Consider the following 20,317-nt stretch of genomic DNA (forward strand, 5'->3'; position numbering starts at 1 on the left):
TGAGACAGCTCAAAACATTTCTTCCCAAATATTTGGCAACAAGAGTAGAACCTCTAGGACCTGCTGTTATAAATTTCCAATGTTTGCCCATAATGTGTCCTGGAATGTTATAAACTTCTACAAATTAATCTGGCAGCCCCTGCACGAAATACTAAGCTCCACACATTCAGCGCCAAGAATCATTAGTCTTGTTGGATAGTTTTAATCTTGGATTGAAGCTCTCCCAATATTATTTCAAGCTGTCACGAGGTAATGTATGATATCTTCAATATCAGCAGCAAGAAACATACTTTTTATTTTTTTAATCATTGCTTGCTCATTAGTCCAGTTGCAAAATCAGAGCAATGGGAAGGGAGAAACTATTGTTGCGTTAACTAAATTTCAACAATCAGTTGGAACTGTTTGTGGGTTCACAGGAATGTATAGCACACTCGTTGGTTTGCAGTCTCGTCTGCTGCACAGACTGCAGGGTCTTTCCGTCAGAAGGTTTCTGACCTTTGCTATCATGTTATACCGATCATTTTATCACACAAGTTCACCAGCAATATTTTGGTGGCCCCTTAGCAATGGGAGCACGAGGCTTGTCCCTTGCTGATAAGGGCCAGCACGTTGCCTGGGGAGAAAGGCCAAACTAAATGAAATGCAATGTCAGAGAGGAGATGCTATTTTGTTTTAAAACTTCTTATTGCAGGGAGGGGGGGAGCAGTCCCGTTTTATGGTCGGTAAAATTTCGAGCGTGTTTGTGAAGAAAGTTTTGCAGGTTACCGACACACAGACAAAGTCATCTCTCATAAAGTTCATAAAGCTACGGGAGCAGAATTAGGCCATTCGGCCCATCGAGTCTGCTCCGCCATTCGATTGTGCTGCTCACCCCCTTTCTCCTGCCTTCTCCCCATCGTCCTTTAACCCATTACCAACTAAAAGTCTGCTTGTTGCAAACATTATAATTCCAATCTCGGGCAAGTATGCAATCTGAGACCGGGGATCGGTAACAGTGGAGGCTGCATGTCCCTAAATTTGAAACAACCTTTGCCAATCAGCTGGCACAGCCTTCATACTTGCCAACTCCTAGGTTCCGAAGAGAGTCTTTTGAGGTTTAAGGGCAACTCTTGCTTTTCCTCCTGGTTCAGCAGGGTTTCCAAGCAGAGCATGCACCTCCCATGGGTGGACCAATAGTGAGCAACTCACTGAAGGTAAGCACTTGCTATCTGCTAGCTTGCTGATTAAAGCCAGGGCCATTACATTGAATTATATATTCCATTTGTGCAATTGCATTGAAAAAATAATGCTAATGTTGAATTTGCTTATCAACCTTTAGAGTTTAGGTTAGGATTGTACAGCTTTATGGCACAGGAGGCCATTCATCCCATCTTGCCTATGCCAGCATTCCAAACAAACTACTTCATGTAGCTCCAATTCTCTCCCTATTAAAAATGTTCTTCTTTCCAATACTAATCCATGCTCCTTTTGAAGAGTCTGCACCCATAGCTGTTCCTGTTCCTAATAAGACACTGCATGGGCAAACAGCCTTTGTCTTTTTGATGTTGACTCACTCTTGTTACTGACTCACTCAGTAGTGGAGTAAGCTTGTCCCTGTTTAATAATCGGAACCCGTCGATCTTGAGGTCCTCTATCAGATTGTTGTCAGTGTTGTAACCATTGATGGAATAAAACTGCCCATCAGCAGTACTTGTGATGTCACACAAGAGGTCCCTGACCTGCATTTCCCCCCCAATGACCTCACCCCTCCTTCATCCCTAAGACTGTGTTCCTCCAACTCGGGCCTCTTGTGCATCACCACTTCCTTCACCCTAACATTGGTGGCCATGCCTTCAGCAACCCAAGCTCTGGAATTCCGCCCTTGAACCTGTCGATCTCACGGCACGGGGCACAGTGGTTAGCACTGCTGCCTCGCGTCACAGCACCAGGAATCTGAGTTCGATTCCAGCCTCGGGTCACAGTCTGTGTGGAGTTTGCATGTTCTCCCTGTGTCTGCATGGGTTTCCTCCCACACTCTAAAGATGTGCGGGTTCGGGTGATTGGCCATGCTCAATTGCCTCGGGGGATTAGCAGGGTGAATAGGGATAGGGCCTGGGTGAAACTGAGAGTGCAGGCTCGATGGGTCGAATGGCCTCTTTCTGCACAGTAGGAATTCTATGATCTCTCCTCCTCTTTAAGACATTGCTGAAATGTTTGGCTTCTTTTGGCTCAGTATCAGATTTTATGAGGCATTTTGGACTGTTTACCATATTAAAGGCATCATAAACATGAAAACTATTATCATACGGATGAACAGATTAGGCCTTAACATAAAAATGCACCACGGCCATTTAAATCAGTAAGATGTATTAAAGATAAAAGGTGTTATAATTTTGGTCCCCGTGCTTTGTGTAGCAAAGACTCCGGTCCATTTATTTTGTGTTGCTGGGTGACTCACATTTCTATCCGTTTTCTATTATTGGGGAGTATCTGCAGAGAAATGTTACCCCCAACTGTGGGGGGGGTTTCAGGGGAGGGTGGGAGCAACTGAACATCACTGACTTCCGGCTTGGGTGGAGGTGTGTTTGGTTGCCTGTGGTTAATCTACTGACAGTCAGGTTCTGATTTAGCGTTGGGAAGTAAGTGTACATTAACATCCTCGGGAGAGGCCTTTCATGTTGAATTTTTCCTTCCCTTTTAAAATTGACAATAGGTGCTGGCCTTGCCAGTCAAGATGAATGAATGAAAGAAATACCACTTCCACCGTCTAACTCTTGTCACTAATTAGTTGTAACAAGTAATACCACCCCTACCTGTCCTCTCTTAAACACCAGTGACTTGAGCTCAGGGCCGGAATTCTCCAGCCTTTCACGCCAGCTTGGGGTGATGCCAGTGGGAATTACATTGACAGTGGCGGGACCAGAAATCCCACCACTGGCAAACAACCCACCACCTCGCGCCAGCGGGAAGCACACGGCTGGGAGGCCGGAGAATCCCACCCCGGATGTTGCGTATAAAACGATTCGCTGGTACTTGTGCCTCACGAACGTTGCGGATGAATTTTGTTTGGTTGTTATTGCAAACACAAGCTTACTTAAAAAAAAACGCAAGTTTCTGTTGACATCTATTCCCTGATATCTACCTGCCAAACGATCTGAATATCACTGATTTCATCCCAAAATGCCTCTGTTCTATAAGCCTTGGTTTTATTTTAGAGTTAGTTGTGCTCACTTTTGTTAACTGAGCTTTTAAAGGATATGGAGCAAAGGTAGGAAAGTGGAGTTGAGCCTTGATCCAATTGAATGATGGAGCAGGTTTGAGGGGCTAAGTGGCCAACTCCATTTTCAATGTTCCTGTTCCTTAAAACCCTCATTTCTACAGCAAGAAAAATGACTTTGTTTTTACTGATTATTTTGATATCTGTCATTTCGTGACTCACTATTTTTCCCCTCTCGACATTTTGATTGTAGCACCTGGCAGTTTCTAGGGAGTATGACAGTGACTCTTTGAAAAGGTTCAGCTGGACGGCAGATACGCTGGATAATGTTAACCTGGTTTCCAGCCCCATTCATTCTGGGTAAGTTACAGTTTGCACTGTCCACTTCAATGCTATGTCTTCAGGTGTGTGCATTTCCACACTGACCAAATTGAAAGTTCCTTCCCTTTCCATACTTTGCGTTTTGGTGCAAGTCACACTGCTGAATGCTAAGCCCACAACCCTGATGGCAGGGGTAGCGTGAAGCTTTGGGTTGTTCTACTCTAACGGGGTTGGAGGTAATTCTGCTCAGTCCCCCTCTCTGAATGCATTCAGGTGGGAGATTCCCTGCCGTCGTACATGGGTGTCAGCGTCTAACAAGACAACCTCTGACGGTGACCAGAACAGTGAGACTTGCGGCAAAGCTCGAGAGGGGCTCAGCTTCTCATTTCTTCCTGTTACAAAATGTGGTCTTCAATGAAAAATGGGAATGGTCCCAAGTTTTGTGGAAGGAAAATCATGTTTAACCAATTCATTGGAATTCTTTAAAAGATTTGATTTGATTTATTATTGTCACGTGTATTAATATGCAGTGAAAAGTATTGTTTCTTGCGTGCTATATAAAGCATACCATACATAGAGAAGGGAAGGAGAGGGTATGGAATGTAGTGTTAAAGCCATAGCTAGGGTGTAGAGAAAGATCAACTTAATGGCAGGTAGGTCCATTCAAAGGTCTGATAACAGCAGGAAAGAAGCTCTTTTTTCAGTTGGTGCACGACCTCAGACTTTTGTATCTTTTTCTTGATGGAAGAAGGTGGAAGAGAGAATGAGAGGGTACGTGGAGTCCTTGATTATGCTGGCTGCTTTTCCAAGGCAGCAGGAAGTGTAGACAGAGTCAATGGATGGGAGACTGGTTTGTGTGCTGGATTGGGCTATGTTCACGTCCCTTTGTAGTTTCTCGCAGTCTTGGGAAGAGCAGGATACAACCACAAGCTGTGATAGAACCAGAAAGAATGCTTTCCATGGTGCATCTGTATAAGTTGGTGTGAGTTTTACCAGACTTGCCAAATTTCCTTATCCTTCTGAGAAAGTAGAGGTGTTGGTGGGCTTAGTGCTGTCGATAAAGGGGAACTGGTGGATGTACAGTTCTTAGATATCCAGAAGGGATTTGATAATTGGCATGGAATGACAATTGACCAGCCAACAGGAAACTGAGACCAGGTGTGAATGGGTCTTTTACTGGTTGGCAGTATATGACGATTGGTGTGTCACAGAGATCAGAGCTGCAATTTTTACCATTTCTTGCTCATTTAAGACAGAGGCGAGGATTTTTTTTATCTCTGAGGGTTGAGTGTCTCTGGAACTCTCTTCCTCAAAAGGCAGTGGAAGCAGAGAGTGCTTGGACAGTTTTAAGGCTGAGCTAGATTGATTCTTGATCAATAAGGGGTGAAAGGTTATTGGCGGTAGGCAGGAATAAGGATTGAAGTTGCAATCAGATCAGCCACGATCTTACTGAATAGCAGAACAGGCTTGAGGGGCTTCTGCTTCTAATTTGTATGCTTTGTTTGGACTTTCAGAAGGCTTTCACCTTCTGAATAGAGATAAGCATGTAAAATTGAAGCACGTAGGATTGGAGGTGGTGTACTGAGATGGGTAGAAAAACTGGTTGGCTGACAGGAAATGAGTAGGAATAAATGGGTCTTTTTCCAAGTGGCAGGCAGTGACTGATGGGGTACCACAGGGATCAGTTCTGTGACCCCAGCTACTCATCATGGTTATCAGTGATTTAGATGAGGGAACTAAATGAAATATCCCCACATTTGCAGACGGAGCAAAGCTGGGTGGGAGGGTGAGCTGTGAGGAGGATGCAGAGATGCTTCAGTGTGATTTGGACAGGCTGAGTGAGTGGGTATATGCACGGCAGACGCAGTATAACGTAGATAAATGTGAGGTTAGCCACTCTGGTAGTAAAAACAGGAAGGCAGGTCAGTATCTGAATGGCCAAGGATTGAGAGAAAACCTAGAGGAATTCAGGTTATTGTATCTAGAGGGTTAGGTTACGAAGGTGGGTAAAAGTTATGCTTCAGTTTGACAAAACTCTTGCACCTCAAGCACTTGATGCAAGTACTGCAGCTTAGGATATGTTGGTCTTGGAGGGAAAACAGTGAAAGTTTTATTGGCGTGTTATCTGGACTCTGAAAATTAAATTGCATTGGATGTGAAATCCAGGACTGGGAACGTAGGCTGAAAAAATAGAGCCAGAGCTTTGAGGAGAGGAAGTCAGAATTCCTTCTGTCTGTGAATGTGGCAGAATTTTGGAGATTGCTTCAGCCAATGGAAATTAATGCCCAATCTGATTTTCATGTTAAATCTGCGATTGGTAGATTTTTGTTAACTCGAGGTGTGGAGAGATATTGGGCAAAGACAGGTCAATGGGACTGGTATTATTTCCCTGAATTGGGGTTAGGCCAGTAGGACTGAATGGCCTCTTCCTGTTCAGCCCTTTTATTTGGACATAAACGACCTAGTGCGTTGGAAGAGCAGGGATTATTCTCGAGTATAATTAAAGCAAGATACTGTTAATGCTGGCAATCTGCAATAAGAAGAAAGTGCTGGAAATACTCAGTAGGTCTGGCAGCATCAGCGGAGAGAGAAACAGAGTTAACGTTTTGAGTCGAATATGGCTCTTTTTCAGGTGACCAATCCCACGTGTCTTGGCTAATATTCGTCACTCAGCTCACATCACCAAGGTTATCTGGACGTTATTCTCAGGTATCCCTTCTGGGATTCCACTGCCGATGGTCATCCAGCCTCTCTGCCATTGTAATCAACTCTGGCTCATAAGTGAGGACAGGATGGAGCTCATCTGCGGAATCATAGAATCCCTACAGTGCACAAGGAGGCCATTCAGCCCATTGAGCTTGCACTCACCCAGGTCCTATCCTTGCAACCACACACATACTTAGCATGGCCAATCCACCAAACCTGCACATCTTTGGACACTAAGGGCCAATTTAGCACGGCCAGTCTACCTAACCTGCACTTCTTTGGACTGTGGGAGGAAACCGGAGAACCCGGTGGAAACCCACGCAGACACGGGGAGACCATGCAAACTCCACATAAGCAGTGGTCAGACAGCCCACTAACACTTGCCCAGGCAATTGGGTGAAGACTGATCACTTGGGTGAGAAGGTGAATGTTTCCAAGGAGGAAGAGCACTGGAACAACACAAAATAGATGAATGTATAATGGAGCAAGGAAGCTTACTGGCTGGGCTCCTTCCAGTTCATCAATGTCCTTCACAAATCATTGATTTCGCTGGTCAGGTAACTATAATGGAGGAATGTAATTTCCTGCTTCACCACGTTCTGATGAAGCGAGCGCACTGATTCGTAAGGTGCAGTGTTGATTGTAATGTGCCTAAGATCTCGGGTCAGCAGAATGGAGCAGAGATTACATTGCAGTTAAGCAGAGAGTATTCTCTCCCTGAACCACCTTCCCTTTCAAACCAGAGTCCTCCAGCATAATGGGCAGGGCGTGACTGGTTCAGCTTCCAGATATTCTATCGTGTATCAAATTACACTGGCGGCCATGGATGGCACTCGCTTTGTATGTGCGTGTGCGTGTGTGCCCGGGTGTCCGTGTGCGTGTGTGTGAAAACAAGAAGAACATATATTTAAATAGTGTCTTACATGATGACGAGACATCCCAAAAATGCTTACAGCCAATGAAGTGTAGTTACTGCTGTCATGTAGGAAAGTTAGTTTGGGTTATATTTTCCAGTGGAGTTTGCAACATCAATGTGTGAGAGCTGTTGGAGTGAGTGGAAGATGATTCCCGAGTCATCTATCTCATAGACTCAGCACAGGAGGCCATTTGGCCCATCGCGTCTCTGCCTGCTTTCCGCCAGGGTTATCCGATGGGACTCACTCCTCATCCAGATGCTTTTTGTTCAGAGGGAGCCACTCCTGCATGTATTTGTGATCCTGACCATATCTTTCACTCACTTAGACCAACTTTCCCCTGTTTGGAACAAATTAACAAAAGTGCACTGCAGCGAGTTTACCTTCAAATCCTTGTTCTGGGGGTTGGTTAGAACGTACAACACTACAGCACAAACAGGCCCTTCGGCCCACAAGTTGTGCCGATCATATCCCTACCTACCAGGCCTATCTACAACCCTCAATCCCATTAAATCCCATGAACTCATCCAGAAGTCTCTTAAAAGACCCCAACGAATTTGCCTCCACCACCACTGACAACAGCCGATTCCACTCACTCACCCACCACCCTCTGAGTGAAAAACTTACCCCTGCCATCTCCTCTGTACCTACTCCCAGGTAGTTGTGCAGGTTAGATGGATTGGCCTTGATAAATTACCCCTTACTGCCCCAAGGTGTGTCTTTTGGGTAAATTAGCCACGGGAAATGTGTGTGGTTAAGGGGATAGGGAAAAGAGGGAGGGTCTGAGTAAGATGCTGTGTTGGAGAGTCAATGCAGACTTGGTGCTCTCTTTTATACTGTTGGGATCCTATGATTTGCAGTCATGTATGTAGCTCACGTAACGTGAACCTTGTGAAAGTAAGTTGTCTAAAAAGAGAATGTATGAAATCAGAAGGGTAAACAGAATTGGATGCATAGTAAGAAGTTATTTTAATAAGGGAGAGAGGATTGTCAAACTTTTGCACAACTCTACAGATTAAAGATTTAACTAAAGGTTGCTGTTTCTCATGTCACAACTGAAAGCCTCATTCATGTTAAAATATGCTGCCTTATAGGGCTAGCTTTTGTTCTAGCGATTTTTTTTTTTAAGATGCAGGGCAGAGTGAATTATTTTCAGCCTTCCATTTCAGAAAATATTCCCATTCTAGGAATTTCAGCTCCCCAGTGAGCATGCTGGCAGTGAACGGCTCTGTAAGCTGTGCGCTCAACTCCATTCAGACCATCTGCATACCAGCAGAGATCTCTCTAATTGTTGACTTGAACTTTGGACGCACACTGGCCTCATGATTCAGCTGAAACCCGATCATTAGCTCGACCTAATCCCAGATGGCCAGCAAAGTAATCTGAATTTAACAGGGCAAACTGCTTTTGTAGCAACCTCGGCGTTTAGCAACGGGGCGATTTGAGAACAGTTTGAGATTTCACTCTTCAGCCGGTTACCAGTTCCGTGACATTCTCGTGACTCCTCCTTGAGTTGTTCTAATCCCTTTATTTTGCAACAGTTTAATTGGGGCCCTGTGGCCAGGAAAAGCCGTTCGAATACTTATTCAGCGTATAACGGGGAGCAGTATTTACACTGCCTGATTAAAAATTAGCTGAGTTTACTGACACTACAACCGTGCAGCGGTGATCACGGTATATGAATCTCCCCTGAATTCACTCCTTCAGCCCCTCCACCTGTTTAGCCCCCCTCCCCTCTTCTCACAATTCCTCAAAACCAATTATTCAGACCCAGCTTTGGGCCGTTCCTCTGAACCTCTCTTGGCTGAGTATCAGTTTTCTGCACACTGCTATAAGGGTCTTTTCTTTGTAACATGAGCGGTGTTGTATAAAGTAAAATTAAAAAGTAAAGTTTATTTATTAGGCACAAGTAGGCTCACATGAGCACTGCAATGAAGTTAGTGTGAAAATCCCCCCAGTCGCCACACTCTGGCTCCTGTTCAGGGAGAATTCGGCATGGCCCATGTCTTATAGCACAGAAGGAGGCCATTCGGCCCATTGCGCCTGTGCTAGCCTTTTGAAGGAGCTGTCCGATTCGACCCACTTCCCGACCCTGTTCGCAAAGTCTTGCAAACTTTTCCCTCCCAAGTTTTTTGGATTTTGTTGCTGTCATTTGTACAATTAGCAAAGCTGACACGTGTATATGGTGAGTTTGCAATTGTGTGGCTGAAATATCTGGTTTGATTCATTGTTGTCACGTGCCTTAGTATACAGTGAGAAGTATTGTTTCTTGCGCAGTGTACAGACAAAGCATACCGTTCACAGAGAAGGAAATGAGCGAGTGTAGAATGTAGTGTTACAGTCACAGCTAGGGTGTAGAGAAAGATCAACTTAGTGCAAGGTAGGTCCATTCAAAAGTCTGGCCCTGTCAAATTTATAAGAGATCGAATTAAAGCATTGTTACAGAGTTTAGAAGGTTTAAGTTTTAAAGGCGTAAAAGATAGAATTGAAGGATATGCTGGGGGTAGCTCACAAGGAGCTGCCACATTCCAGCACCATCTAGTATTCAGTCTTTGTAATACTCCTCACGTGATCACTGTTCCTTCCCAGAACTTCCTGTTACCTGTGTGAATAGGCAGAGTTCCTGTGACGTGGTGTGACTCGCTCATGGCCTTTTCGGGCTTTCTCCCTTTCTCTCGCCCTCCAGTTTTCTGGTCAGCTTCATGGTGGATGCCCGCGGCGGTTCGATGCGCGGCAGCCGCCACAACGGAATGCGCATCGTCATCCCGCCCCGCAAGTGCACCGCCCCCACGCGCATCACCTGCCGCTTGGTGAAGAGACACAAACTCGCCAGCCCACCACCGATGGTGGAGGGGGAAGGGTTGGCCAGTCGGCTGGTTGAAGTTGGACCTTCGGGTGCCCAGTTCTTGGGGTAAGTGACTACTTTGCCCTTTCTGACCACCGCACAAAGACTCATCTTCCTTTTTTTCGTTCCTTTTTTTGTGGATTAATGCTACTGGCCACAAAATTCTTGGACGGGGGCTTTTAGTTTTAAGCTGAGGAGGGCGTTAAAATCTGATGAACCGAACGGGTCTGTAGTTTCCTTGTAAACGTCTGGAGGTTTGGAATATTGTGTGTTGTTTTTCTTTTCTTTAAAATCAGGGCAGGATATTCATAAAAAGCTGAACAGTGGCCAAATAGCAAACCATAATATTCTATCAAACTGAAAACAAAATTGGACATCTTTTGGTTTGATCGTTTGCAAACGTCCAACTTGGAAGATTCCTCTCCAAACAACCCACTATGATGTGGCTCTAAAATACTCGGCAGTACTTGTTAAAACAAACAAACAAAACAAAAAAAATTTTTTTGCTCATTCTGTTAGTGTAAGTTTTGCAAATACGCCATTCAAATTCTGGATCCTGTTGGGAATGACAGTTTCTTCATTGTTTTTTTTCCCACTTTTTGTTTCCCTTTGATGCTGCATGGATGTTTTTTCAGTAAACTTCACCTTCCTACCAACCCTCCCCCTCTCAATGAGGGCGAGAGCTTGGTTAACCGAATCCTGCAGCTGGGGCCTCGAGGAACAAAATTTATTGGGTAGGATGTTTATTAAAAAGATACAAGCTGTCACGGCAGATTTTAATTTTTCTTTTAAATCTTTTTCTTTGGTATTTATTTGAGTCATTCCCCATGTTTTGTTTCTGTTACATTTTTTTTGAAAAAAAAGCTTTCAGTTCTGTCACTGAAAGAAAATCATAGTGGCTTGATATTATCGAAGCTCTGTTGTTTTAAGCTTGGCGCTTACAGGCATGTTTTCCAATTCACTGCAAGCATTCTGCCTTCATAACTGCTTTACTTCTGTACTTTCACTTGTTGGAATCTCTTTCAGCCGCATCAACTGCATTCAGTATAATGTGACACATGCAATATTGGTATAGAGAAGGTATCAGCGGAAAGCTAAAAACCAAAGAAATTGTCTCTTCTGGCTCATTCGTACAAGTAGGGCAAATTTAGGCCGGAACGATGTGCGGAGACAATCGGATTGTCCGGCTGCGCTCACCCCGAAACCCGAAAATCCCACCCGATATCGACAGACCTTTGAGTGGTCCGCGTCCCACCCTGCTACGATTCCCACGGCGGGCGAGGTGGGAAAATCCCGCCCGTTAAGTCAACCAGTGGCGGAAAATTGATCGTTTTCTCGTTAAAGTTCTTTCCGAAGGGTCTGCCAAAAGGCCTCCGCTCCCCCACCCCGTGAGTTGTTTGAGCTAAACATGCCGTTTTGGTGCGTTCTGTCAAGCAATGGAACAGGCCCTACATAACTGTGTTCAGATTACCCACTTTACACATACTTAAAGAGACCAATGAAATTGGTATTTCGGATGGATCCACTCAAAGTGTCAGGATCTCTCAACCTTAGGAGAATTTGCTGTTTGTTCAAAAACATCGAAAATAAATAAAGGCATTTCTGCCTTGTAAAGTGTAGATCTGAAGCATTTCACTTAATGATTTAGTAGAATCACCCCCTCCCCCCACCCCCCCCCAATGATTTTGATACATCCCCAAAGGTTTGGTACATTCTCTATATCCATATTTTCATTCTGGATGTCTTGCACTACACACGGGATGTGATCAACCTGCCAAAGTGTTTTTAGCCGGGCGGTGTCAGAGTTCCAATGCCAAACGAGACTGTTTCTCCATGGTGGGACAGCACTGAATGTTAAATTTCCGTTGCATCCTTCAGTAATCTCACACGCTTTTCCACACATTTGCAAAAATGATTTTCTGTGTATGTCCAATGTTGAATATTATGAAGTAGAATGTTAGAAATGTAAGCAACCATTTCTTCATTCGCAATATTCTGGCCAAGAGTGGGGCGGGGGGGATGGTCAGGAGTGGGTCATTTGCAACTGGGGACTCTTGCAGTTGATATCAGTAGTTTAGGGATGAAAATGGCAGCGCTAAATTGCATTTTGATGCATTAGAGCCTCCTTAGAAACCCACTTGAAAATTGTTGCAATGTTTTGCTCACATGCTCAAGTTCCTTTGGGCAGCTAATAAAATAAAACCGTGGAAAGACGCAAGTTCCACAGTCAAATGAGACCTTTAACCCTCCAGCGACTTGCTCCTTACTTAATTGGCGATGGTTTTGCACAATTTAGCTTTAAATGCAGCCTGTGTAGGATACCGAAAGGCAAACTGTCTTAATGTTGCTCTTGAGGGGGTTGATAAGTATAATACCAGGGTGCTTTAAAATTTTTGAATTTAACTATTTTTTTCTAACCCTTTGAGTGCTGGTTGGGAAATCTTCATAGCTTAAACAAAATCTGAAGCTCCTCTCATAGTGGCCCATAATGGCATGGAGAATACAGGATGTTGGTCCATTCAGAGGATTCCTGGAGGCAAGAATGAACAGCTGAGATGGATGAGCTTTCGTTGCTTTTCAGGAATTGTATCTCAATTTTTAAAGGCTTAAAATGACCTAATTTACTTTTTCCTTTGGCGGGGGGAGGAGGTGGTGGGCAGGAGTTAAAATTCTAGAAAAGTGGGGTATTCCGGAATGGCGTTGTGTGCCAAAAGTTGCACTGGTCTGCCGAATAAAGATAATACAAAAAAGCCTCTCTTCTTTCTAGACCAGTGATTGTGGAGATACCACACTTTGGGTCAATGCGAGACAAGGAAAGAGAGCTTATCATACTGCGAAGTGAAAACGGGGAAGTCTGGAAGGAACACCAGTATGACTGTAAAGAACAGGATCTCAATGAGATATTAAATGGCATGGATGAGGGTGAGTCTACACTTTTGGCAGGTCATTTAACTACTCCCAGATAAAGCTGCGATTTCCTTTTTCTGAAGCCTATTCCAAAACAAACCTTTATCTTCTGTTGAACAAATGCCCGAAGGTCTCTGCACTCTTTCTTAGTTACAGTTTTGCACAAAGAAAATGTTATAGAAATTCTACTAAGTAAAAATCTGACTAAAAGGAAGCAGATCCCCTTCTGCACCTGCATGTAGTGACACAGAAGGAATGCCCTTGGTAATTGTAACAGGTCTGTTTGATCGTAACCAGTGATATTATCTGGCCTTGTCAGATCATTTCTCTGAAAATCACTGTTAGCCTCAGGTCAGCCCTTTGGTTAAGTGGTAGCACGCTTGCCTCTGAGTTGAAAGATGCAGTAGTACGTCCATACTTCAACCCAGAGACTTGAACAGGTAACAGAAGTTGCCACCCATGTATAACAGCGAGTGAGTGCTGTACTGTTGGAAGTTCAGATGTGGGTCCTGTTTGCCCCCTCACAGTGGACGTAGATCCCATGACGTTATTTGAAGAAGGGAAAGAGAATTCATCCAATGCCCTGTTTATTCTCTCCGTGAACGTTTTGTGTTTCTTTATCCTTTTCTGGGGTGAAGGCATTGTTGTCCTGTCCTTAATTGCCCTTGAACCGAGGGCAGTTGAGAGTGAACCACAGTGCCGTGGATTTGGAGTCACATGTAGGCCAGACCAGGTAAGGACGTTGGATTTCCTTCCCTTAAGACCGTTAGTGAACCAGAGGGTTTTCTTTTTTAACAACAATCAGTTGTTAAACTGGTTGTCATATCACCATTACTGAAGCTAACTTTATGTTCCAGGGTTATTAATTGAATTTAAAATCACTTGCCATGGTGGGATTTGAACACATATCTCCACAGCCTTACCTGGGGCCTGTGGATTACTAATCCAGTGATATTAACATAATGCCACCGTCTTCTCCTTGAACATCGGGTAGCTTTTTCTGAAATTTGGCACGGGCTCCTACCTACTGTGAGTTAAAAATTCTGTGGCCTAAATTTTCCAGCTGCTCGTGCCGGTGGGATTCTCCAGTCTGGCTGGTGGCCCGTCCCCAGTTTCCTGGTGGTATGCTGGTTGTTTCAATGGGAATACCCACTGGGACCAGAAGACTTTGCCACAAGTGAATGGCGCATTGCCTCCCATCCGATGGAAAGCTCTGGGGAGAGGCCAGAGAACCTTGGTCTTTGACCACATGGGAATGGTTGAGGAATGTTTATTGTTCTCAGAGAGTTGTTTGAGCATCAAATGCTTTTATATAAGAAATTTGCATCCTTTGAGGGGATAAACCGGAGAATAATAGAGGACAATGACAGTAGATTAGCATAGAAACAGTAAAGTAAGGAGTCTCACAACACCAGGTTAAAGTCCAACAGGTTTATTTGGAATCACCAGCTTTCGGAGCGCTGCTCCTTCATCAGGTGAGTGAAGAAGTGTGTTCACAAACCCAGCATGTAGAGACAGAGACACAATTGCAAGATAATGGTGGGAATGTGAGCCTTTATAGTTAACCTTCCCAGGTACGGACTGTGCGAGTGGAGAGAGGCATAATCACAAGTTAAAGAGGTGTGAATTGTCTCAAGCCAGGATGTTTAGTAGGATTTTGCAAGCCCAGGCCAAATGGTGGGGGTGACATGGAGTGTGACATGAGCCCAAGATCTCTGTTGAGGCCAACCGCACACACAAGGGCAGCCTTAACCAGGATCTAGGGTTCGTGTCACACTCCATGTAACCCCGAGCATTTGGCCTGGGCTTGCAAAATCCAACTAAATGTCCTGGCAATTCACACCTCTTTAACCTGTGATTATCCCACTCTCCCCTCACACTGTCCGTACCTGTAGAGACTTGATTAACTCTCAAAGACTCACATTCCAACCATTATCTTGCAATTGTGTCTCTGTCTCTACATGCTGGGTTTGTGAACCCAACTCTCCACTCACCTGATGAAGGAGCAGCCCTCCGAAAGCTCGTGATTCCAAATAAACCTGTTGGACTTTAACCTGGTGTTGTGAGACTTCTTAGTGTGCCCAGCCCAGTCCAACGCCGTCATCGCCACATCACAGCCAGGAAAGACATGATGGGCCGAATGGCTTCTGCTGTAAGTTCCTAATGGTTGCATTGGAAACCAGCATTCTGGCTCTGAGATGAGAATGTTACTGAATAGGCTGACCGTAAGCAGATTTTGTCCCCCTTAATATCTGGTTTATGTCCCATTTTGAAACCTGTACATTCCGATTTTTCCGTTCAGGTGAGCTGCTCTAAGACACACCCACTTTTATGCCAATTCGCGACTCAGTCAGTGGGATATCAGCACAGCAGAATGTCGCAGGTCCGAATCCATGCGTATCAACACCAGAAACGTCCGACCTCGCCCGAGGCTGGACTCTCTGGTGCCACTCCAGGGAATGGAGTTTTGGCAGAGTGCCAAAATTCTCGCTGGGGTGGGAATGAGTGAGATGAGAGAGTCCTGCCCCTTGTCTTTATCTGCCTGTGCTCCTCCTGTGTGGTCCACTGGCTGACACTTGTGTCAACTCTGCAGGTGTGTATCATGGCCACAGAGATTATTGACCTGTGTGCTTTACACAGGTGAAAATGACACATACACAGGAACTTGCCCTGAAGATAGCAGACAGAGTGTTTTTAGACTGGAAGGTGATTCACTGTATTTACTCGGACAGATTTATGAATCACTCAGGTTGGTCACAATCTTGGCTCACTTTCATGAGTCAGAGGTTTAATGATCTGAGAACCTCCTGAGAGCTAAAGGGACTCGATGACGTTGTTTCTGATATGCTTCAGGTGTTTGGTAAACATAGAAACACAGAAGACAGGAGCAGGAGGAGGCCATTTGGCCCCTCAAGCCTGCTCCTCCATTCATTACGATCATGGCTGATCATCCAACTCAATAGCCTCATCCTGCTTTTTCCCCATAACCTTTGATCCCATTTTCCCCAAGTGTTATATCCAGCTGCCTCTTGAATACACTCAGTGTTTTGGCATCAACTATTTCCTGTGGTAATGAATTCCACAGGCTCACCACTCTTTGGGTGAAGAAATGTCTCCTCATCTCCGTCCTAGATGGTCTACCCCACATCCTCAGACTGTGACTCCTGGTTCTGGACTATTAGGAATATCATTCCTGAATCTACCCTGTGTAGTCCTGTTAGAATTTTATAAATCTCTATGAGATCCCCCCTCACTTGTCTGAACTCCAGTGAAAACAATTCTAACTTAGTCATCAGTCCCGCCGTCCAAAAGAAGGAAGCTCACCAGGAAAACGGAGGATGTGGAGAGTGGCTGGAGGCCTGGTGAAAAAGACAAGAAGTCACCGGGGAATATGTTCAGGATGGACACAGTCAGAATTGAGAGGAAGATTGAGGCAATCATCAAGAATCAATTAACCTTGTTAAACTTAGGAAGTGGGGGAGAAGAGTCAGTCACTAAACAGACACGTTTAAACACAGACACTGCTGAGTGTGTGGTGAGAACCAGATGCCAGTGACAGATACATGGCTGGAGGCCAGAATAAGATAAGGTGTAAATACAAGAGCAGAAACACTAGGAATAGACTTAAACTGAGACAGTTGTAATAGTTGGAGTTCCAACAATAGTACTGAAGACTTGTGCTTTGGAACTTGCTGCTCCCCTCGCCAAGCTGTTCCAGTGCAGCTGCAACACTGGTATCTTCCAACAGTGTGGGAAATTGCCCAGGTACATCCTGTACACACAAAACAGGACAACTCCAACATGGCCAGTTACTGTCCCCCCCCCCCCCATTGTTAACAGTCTGGGGGTTACTATTGATCAGAAAAATGAACTGGATCAGCTCTGTAAATACAATAAACGCAGTGGCTGCAAGAGCAGGTCAGAGGCTAGGAATCCTCCGGCGAGTAACTAATCCCCTGACTCCCCAAAGTCCATCCACCATCTACAAGGCACAAGTCAGGAGTGTGATGGAATTGTCTCCGTTTGCCTGAGTGGGTGCAGCTCCAACAACACGAGAAGCTCAGCACCATACAGGACAAAGCTTGATTGGCATTCCATCCTAGAACTTAAACATCCACTTCTTCCACCACCGATGAACAGTAGCAGCAGTGTGTACCATCTACAAGGTGCAGGCAGGTACTCGCCAAGGTTTCTTATACAGCACCTTCCAAATCCGCTAACAAACATTACCATCTAGAAGGACAAGGGCAGCAGATACATGGGAACTACCACCAGCTGGAGGTTCCCCTCCAAGCCACTCACCATCCTGACTTGGAAATTTATTGCCATTCCTTCACTGGGATCAAAATCCTGGAACTCCCTCCCTAACAGCACTGTGGATGTACCTACACCACAGGGACAGCAGCGGTTTGAGAAGGCAGCTCACCACCATTTTCTCAAGGGCAACCAGGGATGGGTAATAAATGCTGGCCTACATTGCTTGAACGAATAATATAAAAATATACTGCGGTGGTTTGTCATTGTTAGTATGACTGACTGGGAAACTATCCCCCTCTCACTATCTGTGATCAGGCGCTGGTGAGACCACATCTGTGCACAGTTTTGGTCTCCTTACTTGAGAAGGGATATTCTGGCACTGGAGGGGGTGCAGAGGAGATTCACTAGGTTGATTCCGGAGTTGAGAGGGTTGGCTTATGGGGGGAGACTGAGTAGACTGGGGCTACACTCGTTGGAATTCAGAAGAATGAAGGGAGATCTCATAGAAACATATAAGATTATGAAGGGAATAGATAAGATAGAAGCAGGAAAGTTATTTCCACTGGCGGGTGAAACTAGAACTAGGGGGCATGACCTCAAAATAAGGTGGAGAAGATTTCGGGCTGAGTTGAGGAGGAATCTCTTCACCCAAATGGTTGTGAATGTGTGGAATTCCCTGCCCAGTGAAGCAGTTGAGGCTACCTCATTGAATGTTTTTAAGACAAAGATAGATTTTTTAAAAAGTAAAGGAATTCAGGGTTATGGTGAGCGGGTGGGTAAGTGGAGCTGATTCCACAAAAATATCAGCCATGATTTTGTTGAATATCCGCCGAGCAGGGGCCAGATGGCCTACTCCTGCTCCTAGTTCTTATGTTCTAGGTGTGCAGGAATGGTTCAAGGCAGATGAATCCTTCCAACACACCTTTATGACTGCACCTTTTCTTGGCCATCAAATCCTGAAACGGGACTTGAAACCGGAGCTTCTGGTCTGGAGGTAGGGGCTCTGTGCCACAAGACCTCCCTCACCGGATGACCTTGTTTTAATTCTTTACCACCCATGCAGTGTGTGTCGAGAGCAGTGAATGAAGGAAATAGGCCGTAGTGTTAGAATCTTTTCCAATTTGCAGTGGTGACTGCACTCCACGATTACTTCATTTGCTGTAAGATGCTTCAGAACGTCCCAAGTTCTTAAGAGGCGCGATTAAAATCCAAGGATTCGTTTCATTCTGATGGAGGTTATTTACAGTTACCCTTCCTTCCTCCCCCTTGTGTCTGAGTCACCTCCCTCCACGGACACATCTTACTTCCCTTCTTCTCTGAACTGACTCACGTTCTTTCCTTTAAAGTAAAGAAAAGGGGGGTTTTCACTTTCCTGCTTGGAGATAAAGTTTCTATCCTCCTTTGATTTGAAAAAAAAAGTATTCAGGGTGGTCTTATTCTGAGTTTGGCTTTGGATGCCTTCCAGCATCAGAACTGAAACGAGTCTTCGGAGGATGTGGAATGTGAGGTCTGGGGGGCTTCAGACTATTATCTCTTAAAGCGACAGGCACCACAAAGGTTTCTTCCTCCTCGCTGTATTAAATTGCTTTATCTCTGGTGTGTGGCATGTGCCGTCTGCTTTTAATCATTTTTTGTTAATTTACCTAATTGCTTCCTAGAACCATAGAATATTACAGCTCAGAAACAGGTCTTTTGGCCCTTCTTGTCTGTGCCGAACCATTTTTTTGCCTAGTCCCACTGACCTGCACTGGGACCACATCCCTCCACACCCCTCTCGTCCATGAAACCGTCCAAGTTTTTCTTAAATGTTAAAAGTGACCCCACATTTACCACTTTATCCGGCAGCTCATTCCACTCTCTGCGTGAAGAAGTCCCCCCTTAATATTCCCTCTAAACTTTTCTCCTTTCACCCTTAACCCATGCCCTATTCAGTGAAATACTTCTTTTCACCTGAGGCCCTCTGTATCCTCGGGCCAGAGTAGGTTTGTTGTGAGGCTGCCTCTAACTAGATTGTGCGCCAACTCCCGAGGTGAGATTTGAACCCGCGACCTTCTGACTAGGAAGTGGTGACGGTGCCATGAAGTGAGCAACATTCTTTCTATTGTTTCCCCGGTTGAGCGTAACCCAAAGTAAATATGACAGTTTCAGGAAACAATTCGTAAGGTAAGCTTAGTCATTTCATAATGTAGGCACACAAAGGTTGTGAGGCAGCGAGGTTCAAGTACACAACTCTAGGGAGCCAAGAGACAGTGCCAAGTATGTGGGTTCTGTACAATAGCATAGTTGTTAAGTTAGTGGATTAGTAATTCAGAAGCTTAGACTAATGGTTTAGAGGCGAGAGTTCAGGTCCCTCCGCAACAACTGTAACATTTAAATTCAGTTAATTAAGTCGGGAGTAAAAATCGAGTGTTGGTGATCAAGTAATCAGAAATCATCATAAAAACCCATCTGGTGCACTGATATCCTTTAAGGAGGGAAATCTGCTGTTCCTACGTGGCTCGCCTCTGTGTGACTTCAGACCCACAGCAATATGCCTGCCTCTTAACTGCCTTCTGAAACGGCTGAGCAAACCAATTAGGGATAGGCAGTAAGTGCTGCCCCTTGCCAGTGATGCTCATACCCTGTGAATGTGTCAGGGGCAAAGGGCTAGTTAGGCTTCATCTGGAGAATTGTATCCGAATCTGGGCACTGTGTTTCACAAGGAATTCCTGAGATTTAAGCCGGATAAAAAAAACACAACATTGTTTCTTCCACAAGAAACAATATGTCCCTCTATTCCCTATAACCACCATTGTGCGCCAACTAACGTTACCACCGTTCACGCCAGCCGGATTTCCCCATCCCAATGCAGCGAATGAAGATGTGGCTGGGTGCCAAATTCTCTGATCTCGCTGCAGCGAGAGTGTGGAGCGAAAGGTCGGTAAGATTGCGCCCTTGGTGAGGGTGTACAAGAGTTTGATTGTAATGGTATCAGGGATGAGGGACTTAAGTTGATGGGCCAAATGGCCTGCTTCTGTACTGCAGGGATTCTAAGTTGCTTGGACATTATCGAGCAAATAGAGTTATTCTGCTCAGAGGAGAAACAACTGAGATGAGATACAATGGAAAATCTTTAAATGATGAGTTTTGACACAATAGATAGGGAGAAGTTATTTTGAGCTAAGTTGGTAA

The 20,317-nt window shown here is 44.9% G+C and overlaps 1 protein-coding gene across 10 annotated transcripts in view; it reads left to right on the top strand.

Moving 5' to 3' along the window:
* Nucleotides 1-20,317, top strand: part of LOC145354308 (ankyrin-3-like) — a 736,920-nt gene that overhangs the window by 643,313 nt on the left and 73,290 nt on the right. For 8 of the 10 annotated variants that reach the window (XM_080205431.1, XM_080205432.1, XM_080205433.1 and 5 more), the window contains 3 exons: nucleotides 3,450-3,556; nucleotides 9,824-10,048; nucleotides 12,750-12,904. In XM_080205431.1, the coding sequence (XP_080061557.1) occupies nucleotides 3,450-3,556; nucleotides 9,824-10,048; nucleotides 12,750-12,904 (487 nt within the window). Of the gene's footprint in view, nucleotides 1-1,130; nucleotides 1,194-3,449; nucleotides 3,557-9,823; nucleotides 10,049-12,749; nucleotides 12,905-20,317 lie in introns of all 10 variants that reach the window. The other 2 variants (XM_080205439.1, XM_080205434.1) reach the window with 1 other exon arrangement.

This window comes from Carcharhinus amblyrhynchos, chromosome 17, assembly GCF_965287045.1.
Source record: "Carcharhinus amblyrhynchos chromosome 17, sCarAmb.v2.hapA, whole genome shotgun sequence".
Taxonomy (NCBI): Eukaryota; Metazoa; Chordata; class Chondrichthyes; order Carcharhiniformes; family Carcharhinidae; genus Carcharhinus; species Carcharhinus amblyrhynchos.